The following is a 16,288-nucleotide window of genomic DNA, read 5'->3' as shown; positions in this document are numbered from 1 at the left end:
CTTAGTACCATTTACTGCACATAATTACGCATTTTTAAAACTACCTCCATGTTTCATCCTACTACACTCCAACCTTAATTTTAACTCCAAATTTTAGGATTTCCGCTCACACAAAATGAATTGTACCATATTTAGTACCTTTTAGTGCTAGTGGAAAATACTACCATAATTCCGTAATTTTCATTCCAAACTTAAGTTTACGTTACGTTAACAAAAATCTAAGTTGTACCAAATTTAGTACCATTTTGTACTTTTCGTACACATAAGTACGATTTTTTAAAGCTACCTCAATCATGTACTCCTATAGTAGTCATAATTCCTTTTTTCAGGATTTCATCTCTATACACTCAACTAAATGCACATAGTACGAAATTTAGTACCATTAAAATAATTATCAAGTAAAGAAATGCCATTAGAGGCAAAAGAATTCGACACTGGTTTTCAACAAAAAAAAAAAAAAAATATTTAGTAGAACTATAATAGGTAAAAAATGTTCTTTTTATTTCGCCACCAATGTATATATAATTCTACTGCGAGATGTAAACATTTGCTTTATTATTGTTATTTGCAAATTAATAAAAAGTGTTAACAAGTTTTTTTTTGTTTTTGATAAAAAATTACCAATTTTAAATTCATATTGTTGTGTAATTATTCCAATTTAATATTGTAATAATCATCGGCTTTGACATTGTGAGGACCACCATAGAAATCTAATACGTAAATATTTTCAATTTCCAATTCACATAAATAGAAATCGTGCTCTGTAATATTTTAAAAATAAAAAGGTTTAGAAATCAAATCGAATTGATTATAAAATCTCGAAAAATGCTTACTTTTTATCCAATTTTCAGCAGCTGGATGGCGTTTAATAAAAGACGCCTCAGCTGGGCTATAGTCTCGGCTATTTTTGTCCAACTGCAAAAAAAAAAACAACGACAAAAATTATAAAAAATATATATTTTTATTTTTATGTGGTATTGCTGCTTTACCTTTTTAATTTGTCCACTTATCATTGCCCGGGGACATTTCGGCTCCATAGGATCAATAAATGGTACATCACTACCTTGTGAACAGTGCAGTCTTTGCTCATCGGTAAATAGAAATGTTGTCCTATTATTCACTTTCCTATCCTCACCAGTAAAATCCAAATCAGTTAATAGAAATTGTATGCGTCCCGTTGACTTTTGCTGCGCATCGTTATCATTTATCGATATGATATTAACCATGGGATAATCTTTTATTGCTGGTTTTTGTGATATTGTACCAACCGATGCCCAATCTGTTTGATGAACCAGCTTTCGAGCAATTTCAGCATGATTCAAGTCGTCAGGTTTCGACTGGATGCCTTTCGCGGATAACAAACTCTTTTTATATTCGGCAATAATACGAGCATCCTCCGATGCTGAATAACCCTGGGAATGGTTAATATATAATGCCATAAAAATGGCAATACTTAGCCATTTGTTATACATTTTGAATGAAATGCCGCCGTTCTCCTGAGTGTTGGGTGTTGCTTTCCCAATTCCCTGAATATATTCTTTGCTGAAAAGAAGGAAACTTCTATTTATATGGTTTTGTACAAATAATATTCTTTGTAACTGATATAATGCAAATAAGTGTAGTTATGTATGTATATGCATTTCACAATAAAGGAATAAAGACAGAAATAATGATAAGACTATTATGTCAATTATTATAATTAATTTCAGTTACTAAAAATGGAACAAATGTCTATGGTCTGTAATAAAAAGTTGTTTTTTTTTTTACATTACATTAAATGCTAATTAGAATAAGCATATGCAAAGTAATTAAGACATAAATGATTCGGTTTTACTTATGAACCTATATTACATGCTATTGATTCCAAATTTGGTGTAATTTTAATATTTTGGATTATCATTGCAGAGCAAAAACAACTTTTTTATGGTAAAAATTTGCCTCATCGAAATATTGGTTTTAGAACCCATGTTTCTTTACACCAATTCCGTTTCAGACAATTTGGAGTAGATTTACGAATTTCCGTCCGTCTGTCAAAGATCAAGCTTGGTTGGTCCACACCTTCTGCTACCATTCTCACAAAGTGTCAACATTTTGAAATTTATTTATTCCGATATCAAGATAAAGTAGTGTCTGATTTATCAAATCTTTGATCAAATCGTAATATTTTTTGAAACCTACTTTAAATCTTAAGAGGGGGTGTATGGGGGCAACCTCTTCTTGTACCTCCTCAAAGATAGTCTTGAAGATATTAATCGAATAATGAAACCCGTGTTTTATTCCGTAAACCTCTGCAAACCATAGATTTATGCATGTCCGTCTGTCCGTCCATGTATTTTTGTGAGCAAAGTACAGGTCGCATTTATGATCCGAATTGGATGAAATTTGGCACAGGCCATTTATTTGGCCCAAGAATGAACCCTATTGAAATTGGAAAAAAATCGGTTCAGATTTACATATAGCTCCCATATATATTGTAGGTAAATGGTGCACCAAAGTCACTATATATCCTTCGATTTGCACGAAATTTGACATAGCGTACTGAATTAAATCTAGAACGAAGTGTGTTAAATTTCATGAAAATCGGTTCAACTTTAGATATAGCTCACATATATCACCAAAGTCCCTTTATATCCATCGACATTTGACATAGCGTACTGAATTGAGTCTAGAATGATGAGCGGTAAGTTTCGGGAAAATCGGTTCAGCTTTAGTTATAGCTCAAATATATATTTTCGTCCGATTTTATGTAATTGGTGCACCAAAGTCTAGAATGATGAGCGGCAAGTTTCGTGAAAATCGGCTCATATTTAGATATAGCTCCCATATATATTTTCTTCCTATTTAATGTAAATGATGCATTAAGCACCCAATCGGCGCGTAATCCTCAAAATCATTTGCGGTCCATTAAGAACCATGGATGACCCAGTTCACACTATTTTTGAGATAAATTGGGTACATCTTTCTTTCGGCTGAAATTTTTAAAGTTCTCTTTTCGCAAAAGTTCAAAATCCGTATCAGGTCATTTATTGAAACGGAAATGATCCACAGAAATGATGCACTTAAATCCGCGATATTTTCAAAAACATTTTTTGCTAACATTCGTATTTTTGGAAGGCCAGTTCCCGCCCTTCTAGTAGATTGATTATCGCGAAGAAAAGTAAAAAGCCTTACTGATCGCGAGTACCCATATCATTTAATTAACAGATCTAAAAATTTGGCCGTAAAATAGATTTTTTTAAAATTTGATCGCACAAAATGTTCACCTTTGGATGAGTATTACTCAGATTTGCCACTTCAATAATCTTATAATCGATTTATAGAAAAGCGTATTAAAGCTAGAAGTAAAATACAAAAAAACACTCAAAAGCGAGCTTCAAAATTAGATGCAGTTAAAATTTAAAAAAAAATGATACATAAGAGACGTAGGCATTTTGTAGGCTTCTAATTTTACTTTGACACGGAGACCGTGAAATGAGTGGTTTAGCCACAAAATCGATAGAGAACATAAAAAACTGGTTCGCATCCACCTGTTTTTACACATTTTTTAGAGACATAGCTTCCACTTAAATAAAGTTTTGAGGTCAATATCATGAAATGTTTGCAACGACAGATCAATTAATCCAAAACTTTACTTTTTTCATGTACTTAAGTAATTCCCGAATTATAAAGGGGTGAATCTCGGCTTCCGCTATGTTAAAAAATTGACAAAATATATTTTTTAAATTTTTATGATTTTAATGCATTGCATATGTGAAATGTGTTTTGCATATACGCAAAAAAATAAAAAAAATTGACGCCATCAATTAATTCTAAATCGTTTAAAACAAATTTCAGAATTTCGAAATTCGAAATATGCAAACATACAAAATCCGAGTCTACTTATCAAAACATTATAATGAAATCAATGTTGCATTCTCAAACGAACAAAGAATATATTTTTTGCAATTATTTTTACAAAACAATACACTATTATTTTATTTATTTGTTTACTTACCACAGTTATTAATACTTTGGCAAAATCTCTAATCTTTTGTGCGCGATATTTGTACTTTCTTACCGTTCACTGTCGTTTCCGTATTGTGACTGACTTTGAGTGCAGCAAAAAATTTCAATATTTGCCAAGAGTCGAACAGCAGTGAATAAAGAGAAACTAATCTAAAACCAGTGAGCTGGAGCAAATAGTCGGACGATGCCGACCATATGATACTCTATAAAACTACAACAAAAATATTAACTTTCTGTGCTTCTATATTCAAAGCCTGGGCAATATTTCACACCTTCTTTATAAGTAACAGCTTCACTTTCTAACCCTGTCATATTGTTGAAATTTTGTTTTCCCGAGGTGAATACTTACCTCTTAAAATAAAAATTTGCTCACTTTAGGTTTTGGTAGATTTGACCCTCGGAACAGTGACCGATAGTCATTTAAACAGCCTTTCTAAGTATTTGTTCTGATCCTCTTCACCGTGTAGAATATGTGATATTCTGCATATAATAATGGCCTCTAGAGCGACTAGAAAATTTGGCAAAACAAATTTTCCATTTCCAAAGAACAATAGGGGTCTTCGTTGGCTAGAACCCATCCTACATACAAAATTTCATGAGATTGGACACACATGTCTAGATCGACAAAGCTAGTCGAGATATGACAAATATTTCTCAGCGTTACAAACTCTTGGGGCTGTACAAAGCTATAATACCCTGACAACCTAGTTGTGTAGGGTATAAAAACATTTGGTTGTTCTCTGTTGTCTGGTTCCTTATTTTTATTTATATGTATTTTTTCCAGCTCTTTGTTTTCAAACAACGATCATAAAAATAACATGAATGTGTGGGCAATACATGTAACTAAATGTTAAGTTTCAATACAAGTATCACTATTTTTTTTATTAATGCCTTGAACATTTTATAGCATGCGATATGTAATGTTATTTATTCGAAAAATTACTTATTTACCTAGCTGGCTTGTGACAGAACTTTCGTTCCCTAAGCCGAGCTTAAAAAAGATTTCCAGGCGCGTCGGTCTTTTGCGCAGTTTTTCCAATTTGAAAGATCATATTCGGCAATGTTGTCTTTCATTTGATCTTTCCATTTTATTCGTGGCCATCCCCTTCACCATCAGCTGGTTAGCTTTTATATGCGTTTTGTGCTGGGGCATCCTCACCCATTCTCCCAACATGACCAAGCCAACGTAATCGCTGCAGCTCAATACGTCTAACAATGTCGATGTACGAGAATAGTTGGTACAGCTCATGGTTCATTCGACGGCGATATTCACCGTCAACAAAAATCGGCCCATAGATCTTTCGGAGAATTTTTCTCTCAAACACTCCAAGATTCATGCTTCAGATTCATATAATAGCACGGGTAGTATCAGTGTCTTGTATAGTGTGAGTTTGGTCTGGCGTGAGGTGGCCTTGCTTTTGAGTTGTTTGCTAAGACCATAGTAGCATCTGTTGGCCAACACTATCCTTCTCCGAATTTCAAAACTGATGTTATTAGTTTTATTTATGGCGGTACCAAGGTATATAAAATCTTTGGCTACTTCGAAGCTGTAGTTCTCAAGTTCCACAGTTGGTCCGAGTCTACTGGAAGTCGTTGATACCATCAGCTTGGTCTTCTCGCCGTTTACTGCCTGATTCACTTTGGCAGACTCCTTCTCAATTTGTTCAAAGGTGGCTGTTACCGCTCGCAATGTTCGACCCATTATATCGATGTCATCGGCGTAGGCGAGTAACTGGTATTGTTTGGTGTACAGAGTGTCATTTCTGTTCACCTTTGCCTCTCGTATGGCGTTTTCCAGCAGAATGTTAAAAAGGTCACACGAGAGGTCCTTTCCGACTTTAACTGCTGATCTTGTGCGGCTTTATAGTCGACGAATAGATGGAATGTGTCGATGTGTTTTTCGTGGGTTTTTTTTCCAGGATTTGCGCAGTGTGAAAATCTGGTCAATGGTGGACTTGCCAGGTGTGAAGCCGCATTGGTATGGTCCAATAACGTCGTTGACCATTGGCTTCAATCGTTCACACAGTACGCTGGATAGCACTTTATATGTATATATATATAGTTGGCACATATCGTCTTGTCCCCTTTTTTGTGCACGGGCCACAGGATGCAGAGCCAAATGGCCAAATGGTACTAATCAGCCAAATGTTATAAATCACCTGGTGCATGCTTCTGATCACCGGCCTTTAATAGTTCGGCTGGTAATTCCTCGGCACCTGCTGCTTTATTAAGATCAAAATCATCCTCAACAATCTATTTGTATCTGTCACCAGGTTTCCATCTTCATCTCTACAGCAGGATATGTCTGCACCCAAGCATTCGGTTTGGTGTTTTTATTGATAAAATTTTCGGACTACATTCTGACTCCTGTAAATCTTGATTTTCTCCCGCTCATGTGTTTCTTTTCCTTTCTTCTTTCTGAAAATACGTTTCTCCTCTCTCTTTCTCGCTTGCATTACGTGTTGCTACTTTTCACATCAGCAGCATTACGACACTCGTGATCGTACCATGGGTTTCTTGATGGTGGCTTTTGGTACCCAAGTGTTGCTTTTGCTGCAGTTTTTGGGAGTGGACAATTCTTTGCCATTGTGCTTCTATACTATTATCGAAGTGATAAGAAGTGCTTTCGTCAAGCAGGTGGGTAAGTTGAGCGGAGTAGGCTTCTGTTATATTTTGTGTTTGCAGCTTTTCGACGTCGAGTTTCCGTGTTACATTAGATCGCACATTAAGGCGTGTGCGAACCTTGGCTGGTACAAGGTAGTGGTCCGAATCGATATTCGCTCCTCGTTTCGATCGAACGTCTAAAACACTGGATGAATGCCTCCCGTGTATTACAACATAATCAATTAGATTTCTTGATTTTCTTTTCCGTTGCTTAGTCACCCCTATCTAAAATTAAAATAAAAAGCCAACACAAATATTTCATTTCCATTTAGTTATAGACATTTATTGTTTTATTTTATTTATTTAATTTCATCATTTGTTACTCTCAACTGATTTTTTGTTCATCAGAGTTGTTGTTGTTCTTTATCGCATTTTAGTTACATTTAATTTTTTTCGCCCAAAATTTTGGTTGCCTTTGGGATTATTTTATGTTAACATTTATGTTTTTAATTTGTTTCATTATTGTTTTTGTTATATATAACTTTTTTTATTATTACATTGTTTACTTTATTTTTTAGTATTTGCAATTTATTTTCATTGTTTTTTAAATAGTATTTTTTTGTTTTTAAATACATTTATGAATAATTGTATTATTTTCTTTTTTGTATTTGGATTTATTTATTTTTTTTTTGTTTAGATAAAGAGATTGTATTTTCTTATTATTTAGAAATTAATTTACTTTTCATAGGATTTATTTGTCTAAAAAAAAATAAAACAAAAAAATTATAATGGAGGAAATATTTTAATAAAGAATTTACATTTTTTCTTCATCATACACATACATATTATTATGTATACAGTATTTGACTTGCATTTCTTTAGGGGATTTCTTTTTTTTTCAAATAACAGTATATAACAGCTATAGTAAGAGATGATAGAAATGTGAAAAAATTACTGAATCTGGGGTTTCTTCTCGGTCGATCAATTTCCATAGTTGTGGTGGTTTGACATTTTTATTTTTGTTAAAGACTATAAAAAATGTTAGAAATATTTTTTTTTCGAGAAGAAATAATGATTATGAAAAATGGGTGACGTAGGGATGCCAGATACCAAGCAACGGCTCTGATTGGCTTTAACATGGCGAAGCCCAGGCTTATCTTGGTCCCTCTTTCATCTCAATTGTGGACACTGATCTTCTCGCGGTGTCACCTGGGGTAACTATTTTTCATCATCCATTGAAATAGTGAGCTTGATATATGTCGCGAGTTCACCCATAAAAACTATTAAAAATGGTTTGAGGCGTCGGGTTAGTTACCCACACTCGGAAATCCCTCTTACTATGAAAAAGCAACGAAAAAGAAAACCTAACCCCTCCAATGTTGACGACCCCCGCAAACGTATAAAGAACCGCGATCTACGAATCTGCACTTGGAATGTGCGCACTTTGTGCAGAACAGGCACAGTTTTCGCTTCTTCTCCTTCTCATCGCGTACTGTGTAAGCGATGAAGCCAATTGTCAATGACATTATTGGACCATACCAATGCGGCCTGACAAATCCACCATTGACCAGATTTTAACACTGCACCAAATCCTAGAAAAGACCCATGAAAATCACATCGACGCATTCCACCTATTCGTCGCGTTTCCACGGCAGAAGAGTCTACGATCCGAAACGACCCGAGTTATACTCGGCCAACGTCTGTCACATCAGCCCATTGTGTAAAAGCAATTGGGCTGCTTCAACAACAATAACCTATCCGTCGACTATAAAGCCGCATTCGAAAGCCCTATCCGTTTACAGGTGTTTAAAGCTATGTCAGTGTTCGGCATTTCCGCGAAACTAATAGGGCTGTGTAGGATAAGTATGAGTGGCACAAGGTCAGCAGTTAAAGTCGGAAAGAAGCCCGAACGAGGATTCAGACAAGGTGACAGTTTGTCGTGTGTCCTGTTTAACATCCTTAACATTCCAACAGGACTCAGCAACATCGCACTCAGCACGCGACACCCAAGAATGGTTACAAAATAATGTTTCTCGCTTCATATCCAGCGCCCAATGGCCAGTAAAATCTTCGGATACCAGTTCGTTGGACGATTGTGTCTGGAGTATTTTGGAAAACAATGTTAGCACTAAAAAATACCAAAGGGTCGATAACCTCAAGCAAGCACTTCGCCGGGAATGAGCCAAAATTCCGAAGAGCAACATTCGGGCAGCATTCCACCTATTCGTCGCGTTTCCACGGCAGAAGAGTCTACGATCCGAAACGACCCGAGTTATACTCGGCCAACGTCTGTCACATCAGCCCATTGTGTAAAAGCAATTGGGCTGCTTCAACAACAATAACCTATTCGTCGACTATAAAGCCGCATTCGAAAGCCCTATCCGTTTACAGGTGTTTAAAGCTATGTCAGTGTTCGGCATTTCCGCGAAACTAATAGGGCTGTGTAGGATAAGTATGAGTGGCACAAGGTCAGCAGTTAAAGTCGGAAAGAAGCCCGAACGAGGATTCAGACAAGGTGACAGTTTGTCGTGTGTCCTGTTTAACATCCTTAACATTCCAACAGGACTCAGCAACATCGCACTCAGCACGCGACACCCAAGAATGGTTACAAAATAATGTTTCTCGCTTCATATCCAGCGCCCAATGGCCAGTAAAATCTTCGGATACCAGTTCGTTGGACGATTGTGTCTGGAGTATTTTGGAAAACAATGTTAGCACTAAAAAATACCAAAGGGTCGATAAGGCCTCAAGCAAGCACTTCGCCGGGAATGAGCCAAAATTCCGAAGAGCAACATTCGGGCAGCGTGTGACGGTTTCATTGCCCGTTTGAAGGCCATAATTCGTGCCAAAGGTGACCAATTCGAACAAATCCAATGCGTGAACTTATGCCTTATTAATAATCGACATATGTTAATTTCGAATATTTTTGTTTTGTGTCTCAATTCTTACCTTCAGGAGGTATAATTCTATAGAGGAGATGCCTAAATGCTGGCCGATATAATAATTTTTAGAAGGAAGTTTTGTTACTATATGCGACCACAAAAAACCACGTTACAGCTAATTAGGTTGAAAAACGCGCTCCAGAACCCCAAAAAAGGCGAAAATTGATGGTGTCTTATATGGGGGCTACCCGAAAAATGGCCCTATATTTATAATTTTTAGTGGAGAAATTTAGTACCCAAAAGGAACACAATGTACCAAATTTCAGCGAATTCGGTTGAAAACCATGCTCAAGAACCCCAAAATACCGAAAATTGGGGTTGCCCTATATTTATAATATTTGTGAAAAAATTGGGACTCAATAAGAACCCATTGTACAACATTTCAGCAAATTCGGTTGAAAAGCGCGCTTAAAACCTTCATAATATCGTAAATTAGGAGGTACAGTTATATAGGGGCTAACAGAAAAAGTGGACAGACATTTGTAATTTTTAGTGGAGACATTTGGTACCCAAAAAGAACCCAATCTACCAATTTTCAGCGAATTCGGTTTGAAAAGCGCACTCAAGAACACCAAAAATGCCGAAAATTGAGGGTGGCCTTATATGGGGGATACCCGAAAAAATTGACCTATATTTATATTTTGTAATGGACACATTTGGTACCCCAAAAAAACCCATTGTACCAAATTTTAGCGAATTCGGTTGAAAAAAAACTCGCATAAAACCTTTAAAATACCGTAAATTGTGCGGTACATTTATATGGGGACAACCCGAAAAAATGGACCGATATTTGTAATTTTTAGTGGAGACATTTGGTACCCAAAAAGAACCCAATGTACCAAAAACGCGCTTAAAAGTTTCAAAATACCGTAAATTGGGAGGTACCCTTATAAGAGGGCTATGTCTAAACCTGGACCGATATAGCCCATCTTCGAACTTATCTCAATTTCTTCAGAAGTTTACAACTGACGGGCGGACATGTCTAGATCGTCTTAGAATTCTACCCTGATCAAGATGAGTTACAAACGGAATAACAAAATTAATATACCCTCCATACAATGGTGGAGGGTATGAAAATTATGGCGTTTCACTTTGTTGCAGTTTTTTTTTATCACACCCTGTAAACTTTGCTACCGAAAAGAAATTTAGAATTTCATGTAAAATAGCGATCCTATGCGAATTGAATTGTTACAAAAATTTGAGGGCAATTCTAAAAGTGTCTTCCTTGCAATACTACTCGAGAGCCAGTGAACCAAGAGCCCCTATTCAGCTAATTTGTTAAATTAAAATATTAATATTAAAAATATTTTTGAAAAGAAAATTATGTTTGTGAAAATGTATGTATGTGTGTAAAACGCATTTGTTTCGTCATTAAAGGAACCATTTTTTTGTTATAAAGAGTTGTAATTATGTTATTTAGTTTCATTTCTTCTTCTTCTTTGTTTTCAAAATATGTATATTGTGGTGTACATATGATTTTGTAATTTCTTGTTTATGTTTTTTTATTTAACAAGTATATAAGATGTATGTATGTTTCTCTTACTAAATATATAATACAAAACACATTTTTGATAAACAATATTTTTAACTTACAAAAATATATATATTTATATATATAAGTATATATTATTATATGTATACAAGTTAATTTTTTTTTCATCTCTTTATTACAAAGTGTGCGTGTTTTTTTGTCATACTTAGTTTCAAATTTAATTACATATATATTTTGTTTTTTTTACATTTCAATATGGCATTCTTTAATATATATAATAGAGATATTTAAGAGTTTTTTGGGTTGTTGTTGTTTTTTTTTTTTCTTAGTTCATTCTTTAATTATATATTAATGATATTTGTTTCATTAAATTAAGATGATTTTGTATTTTTTTTGTTTTGTTCTTCTGTTACGATTCTAAAAAAATGGGTGGTTTACAGTACATACTTGTTGTTGTATTTTGTGTGTGTCTGAGTGTTGTTAAATTAATTTGTTTAATTTATTATTGTTTCATTTGTTTTGTTTTTGTTGCATTGTTTGTACCAAACAGATATTGTGTACTTTTTTTTGTTGTTGGAAGTTTTTTATTCATTTATTTTTTCACGTCAATGGAAAATAAATAACTAATCATAAAAATTTATGTTTGTGCAAGAACATAGAAAATATTTTTGTTAAATTATACAAAAAGAGTTTTTTCTTTTTAAATTAAAGCAGCATTCGTTGATTTTTCAGTAGTTTGTTTCCTAAACATTGTGTTTTGATATCTTTGTTAATAGCTTAAAATTTCTAATGTTAAAGTCATCATCAGTATCAAAAAAATTATTACAATTTCCTTGTCGTCGTAGTATAGAAGTCCATAAAAAAATACAAAACTAAATAAAAACCCTAAATTGGAAACAAAAAACTTAAAATTTAATTCGTTTCTTTAGATCAGAGATAGATAGTTATTTGTTGTTCATCAAAATTACAACTTATATATCTATAATGTTATTGTTTAATTTGAACATATAATAATAATTTTTTTTTCATTTTTTTATTTATATAATAACATTAAATGGGTTATGATGATATTAATTTACAGATTGGTAATGACATTATTTAAAAAACATATATAATTATGAAGAAAAACTAAATCATAAAAAATATGTTTGTGGATTCAATGTCGTTGTGATTTGTCATAAAACGATTTCACGATTTCAATTCCAAATAAAAATAATCGCCCATGTGCTGCATTTCGAGTTTGCTCGAATGTGAAACATTTTCCCAAATTTCGAGCACATATAGCCTTGTGGATTGAAAACGAAATGAGATCGTACGTGTTTTTCTGAGCACGTACAAGTTGAAAAAGAACGCTGAAGTAATATTTAACGTGTTTTTAAAATATTTATTTAAAAAATACAGTATTTACATTAATTTTTATAGTAAAATTTAAGAAAATAAAAAAGGGCTCCTTTTATCAAAAACAGCGGGTAACATTTTTGAGATCAATCTGGCAATTCAACCACGATATGATCAAAATAAAAATAGAACCTATAAAAAATCTACTTTTAAGATTTACAATAGTCCTTTTAATAATTTTTCTTGCAGATGTGTGCACTTCATTATATCGATGTTGACAATATCCATGCTCCACTTGTTTATAGGGCGTCAAAAAAAGTTTAGAAACACTGTCTCCTAGAAGCCAACTATTTTGCATACCATTTCCTCTTTTGTATGCTGCCTAGCTGCACTCATATGCCAAATAAAAGCATCATGGCTGGATCCTGGTCTGCAGCTGTCCACAGCTTGCACACACTTTTTCTTCTAGGACTCATTACTCTCCACAATATTTACATGCGATCAACACTTATATTTAAATCATTTGCCACTACCCTCTGAAACCCACCAACAGCCAGAAATCTCAAGGTACCTGCTAACTGGAGGCTTTCGGGAATGGCACACTTGTGTATGAAAGGACCCACTTCTGTCAAAATATCCATAAATGGCTTATATTAACACGTTCCAGTATCATTTGACTTTTTCTGGTAGAAACCAGGACAATTAATAAGACAGCAGGCATATTTTTTTCTTAATTTTGTTGGTAAACAAATTTCAAATTCCAATGAAACATATGTTTTTTTATTGAACACATTTCGTAACATATTGAACACAGCTATGCTTTCGAGCCGCACTTTCGCTCGAAATTGAGCACACCATTTTGCACAACTTGGGAATTTAAAAAAGTATGGGAATTCAAAAACTCTCGGAACATGTCACATGGGCGAATATTTAAGAAATTTTATTAAATAGAAATTAGTTATTTATTGTATTTAATATAGGGTCTCCCCCTATATTCGATATTTTGGTAATTTTAGAGCTGCCTGAAACATGAGTCAATATTAATAATTTTTGGTAGAGAGATTTGAGACACCTAATGAGAATACAAAATACCGAACTACAGCCAATTCGGTTATTTTCAAAATCCCCAAAAAAGGATTATTAATAATTTTTGGTAGAGGGATTTGACACCAAATTACAGTCAATTCGATTGAAAAACTTATCTAAAATCACCAAAATACCGATTATTGAGGGTATTTGGAGGCTACCCTGAAACTTGGGTCAATATTAATAAGTGAGATTTCGAAGTGTTCCAAAAAAGCATTAAATACTAAGTCGGGGACAATCAGCGGATCTGGGATATAGTTAGTCTTCATGCGAAATTACCAAGTGCCAATGTTCCCAAAATCGCCGATAGAAAATTGGCGACTCAAAATAACCAACCTCTTGGTATTGAATTACTTTTTCCTTGAAGTGACGTTCCCAACGCTTAGGTGTTCCGACAATCTTACGATTGACACTGGCCCAAGAGTTTGTCGACCGTGCAGGCTTCTATAAACAACGAGCAACTAAGGCCTTGCAAGTGTATCTAACAATGATGTTTCAATAAATGGCATAGCCAATCTGTCAATATATTCCAAGCGGTACCAAACTGGAGGTAGACCTCAATAAATGACATAGCCAATCTGTCAATATATTCCAAGCGGTACCAAACTGGAGGTAGACCTCCTCGTCGTCTAGTGTGAACAAATCTCTCTCACTAATGAAGCGGAAACATACACATATATCCAGGAAAATCAACTTTAGAATATATTCGAAGCCTGTATAAAGACTGCTATACGGTAGTGGCTTGTGTCAAACACCATCAAAAGAAGTTCGTTAACAGATGCCTCAGGGTCATATACGGAATATGCTGGCCCTTCTCCATAAGTAACCTAGAGCTGTGGAACCTAACCAACTAGGAACCCATACAACAGGAGATTAAATGTAGAAAACGAAATGCCGCTTGCTTCCAAGGCGGGTAACAGAAAAAAATGGAACGGACACTTAAACACTTAAATGTTGCAGATCTTTATCATCTAAACTAGAGGTAAAGATATCATAATCAGATATCTTTACCTCCAAATAGGGTAATAGTAGTAGTTGTTGTTGTTGTAGCAACAAATTAAATGTTGTGGGTTATGGATTGTCTGGTTCTGGTTTCTCTATCTTGAAACTTGAATGGGTTGTGTCTATAGAGAATTCGGCTATAGGTGTGTCGGCTTAGCTGGACAGTTGAAGAGGAGCAACGGTTTGTGTGGACATGTATTAGGTATCTAGCCATAATTTCTTGTCCAATAGAAATTGAGGCGGTTGTACCATCTGGATCATAGTTGAGCTAAGATAACTTGTGTTTGCCGGGGCAGCTGTTTTCCCTCTGCTGGGATGGATGGTCTCCGATTATGGTATTTACACAATACTGCTCTACTACCTTAGCGACTGCGTCTGTGTGAATACCATTTAGACCTGCTTGATAGCCTTCTTGATATAGAGGTTCATTTTATATATTTGGACATCTCTCTCTAGATTATGAAGATCTCTCCTAACGTGCCTGAACGGGGGAGTTCTGTCCATAAGACTATGGCAGGGATGTTCCTGGCAAGTACTGCACCGACAACATATAATTGTGTCGATAGATGGGTAGATCTTCGTCTCCTCATGAAGATGGTCCACTGGAGTCATGAGAAGACACCCTGTTGTAGTTTTCAGGGCAGCATTGGCATGTCTGGATATTCTTCCTCTTACATTCGCAAACCACACTGGCGCCGCATAGCTTACCACTGACCGGCCTATTGCATTATAAGAGGTCAGGAAGGTTTCTTTGTCAGCGCTCAAGTGCTGCCGGTTAGCGACTTGAAGACATTATTTCTACTTCTCAGCTTATCGCATAAAGCAGCGGCATGCTCGGACGGCTTGAAAAGGCAATCGAACGATAAACCTAGTATCTTGGGGTAGTTTGTGGTCGAAAACAGTTCTTCATCGACGGAACCTTCATTTCAGCCGTCCATGTGATAAACTGTGTGTGGCTGTTGTTTTCGTGGCAGATTTTTTTATATGGAAGAAATTTACGAGATCAGCTATGTTTAGCTTAGTTTAACCTCTCACAAATGTCATCAATAATGGGACCGACGCCTTGATCGTATAATTATCCGCATACATTACGATCTCTATGCCGTCCGATGGTTGTAGAATATCAGAATGGTAGAAGTTAAACAGTTTCGAAGATATCACCCCTCCTTGGTGAACTCTCTGTTTCACTCTACGGGGTTTAGACTTCATGTTTCTGAATTCCACATATAACTGGCGTCTACACATATAGTTGGTTATTTAAAGTTTCGGTCCTCGAACAGCATGGCATGGTTGACGGTATGGAAAGCCTTCGATAGGTGAAGTAATGGGAAGTGCGGTTGATTGCTATCGCCTATGTAAAAACGAGGAGAGTTCAAATAGGGTTCATACTTGATACAAATAAATGAGGCGTACATGCATACGAATATGCAAAAATCCAGCTAAAATGTGATTCTAAAATTACCTTAAAAATACAACACAAAACATTCGTTTTCGTTTTATGACAAATTACCACGATTTATATTGAATCGAATCAAATACCTGCTAGAAAATTTTGTTTTTGTTTACTTTGTTTTTTGGTGATGATTGATTTGATCGATAACTTATATAGAAAAAATATTGAAATCTCATCATTGCTTGTGAGAAACATAAAAAAACTGGTGTTCGTGTGTTTTCATTTCATTTTTAGTTTTAAATTGATTGTGAAACGTTTTTTATGATGATTTTTTTGTTTTCAATTTGTTTTTTATAAACACATATAACATATAAACACCTACATTGTTGTTGTTATTATTATAATGTCTGAGTGTTTGTGTTTGAA

The 16,288-nt window shown here is 34.9% G+C and overlaps 1 protein-coding gene across 1 annotated transcript; it reads right to left on the bottom strand.

The window, feature by feature from the left end:
- Positions 1-648: 648 nt before the first annotated feature.
- On the bottom strand, positions 649-1,472 carry LOC133325241 (protein CREG1-like). The gene is made up of 3 exons (XM_061534024.1): positions 990-1,472; positions 834-915; positions 649-761 (listed from the first exon to the last, which is right to left on the bottom strand). Exons 1-3 carry the CDS (start codon positions 1,470-1,472, stop codon positions 649-651), a joined length of 678 nt encoding a protein of 225 aa, XP_061390008.1.
- Between the last annotated feature and the right edge of the window lie 14,816 nt (positions 1,473-16,288).

Source organism: Musca vetustissima, unplaced genomic scaffold (genome assembly GCF_032173495.1).
Source record: "Musca vetustissima isolate MV318-11 ecotype Yass unplaced genomic scaffold, APGP_CSIRO_Mvet_v1 utg19477, whole genome shotgun sequence".
Lineage (NCBI taxonomy): Eukaryota > Metazoa > Arthropoda > Insecta > Diptera > Muscidae > Musca > Musca vetustissima.
Note: the sequence above shows the minus strand (reverse complement) of the source record. Positions and strands in the feature narration are given on the sequence as shown.

What these genes read in the sequence shown, in the direction of transcription:
- LOC133325241 (XM_061534024.1), bottom strand. Translation starts at nt 1,472, where the DNA reads ATGTATAACAAATGGCTAAGTATTGCCATTTTTATGGCATTATATATT. An exon ending in TAAGTGGACAAATTAAAAAG is followed by an intron (nt 916 to 989) that starts GTAAAGCAGCAA and finishes TTTTTTTTGCAG; the next exon opens with TTGGACAAAAATAGCCGAGA. An exon ending in TGCTGAAAATTGGATAAAAA is followed by an intron (nt 762 to 833) that starts GTAAGCATTTTT and finishes AAAATATTACAG; the next exon opens with AGCACGATTTCTATTTATGT.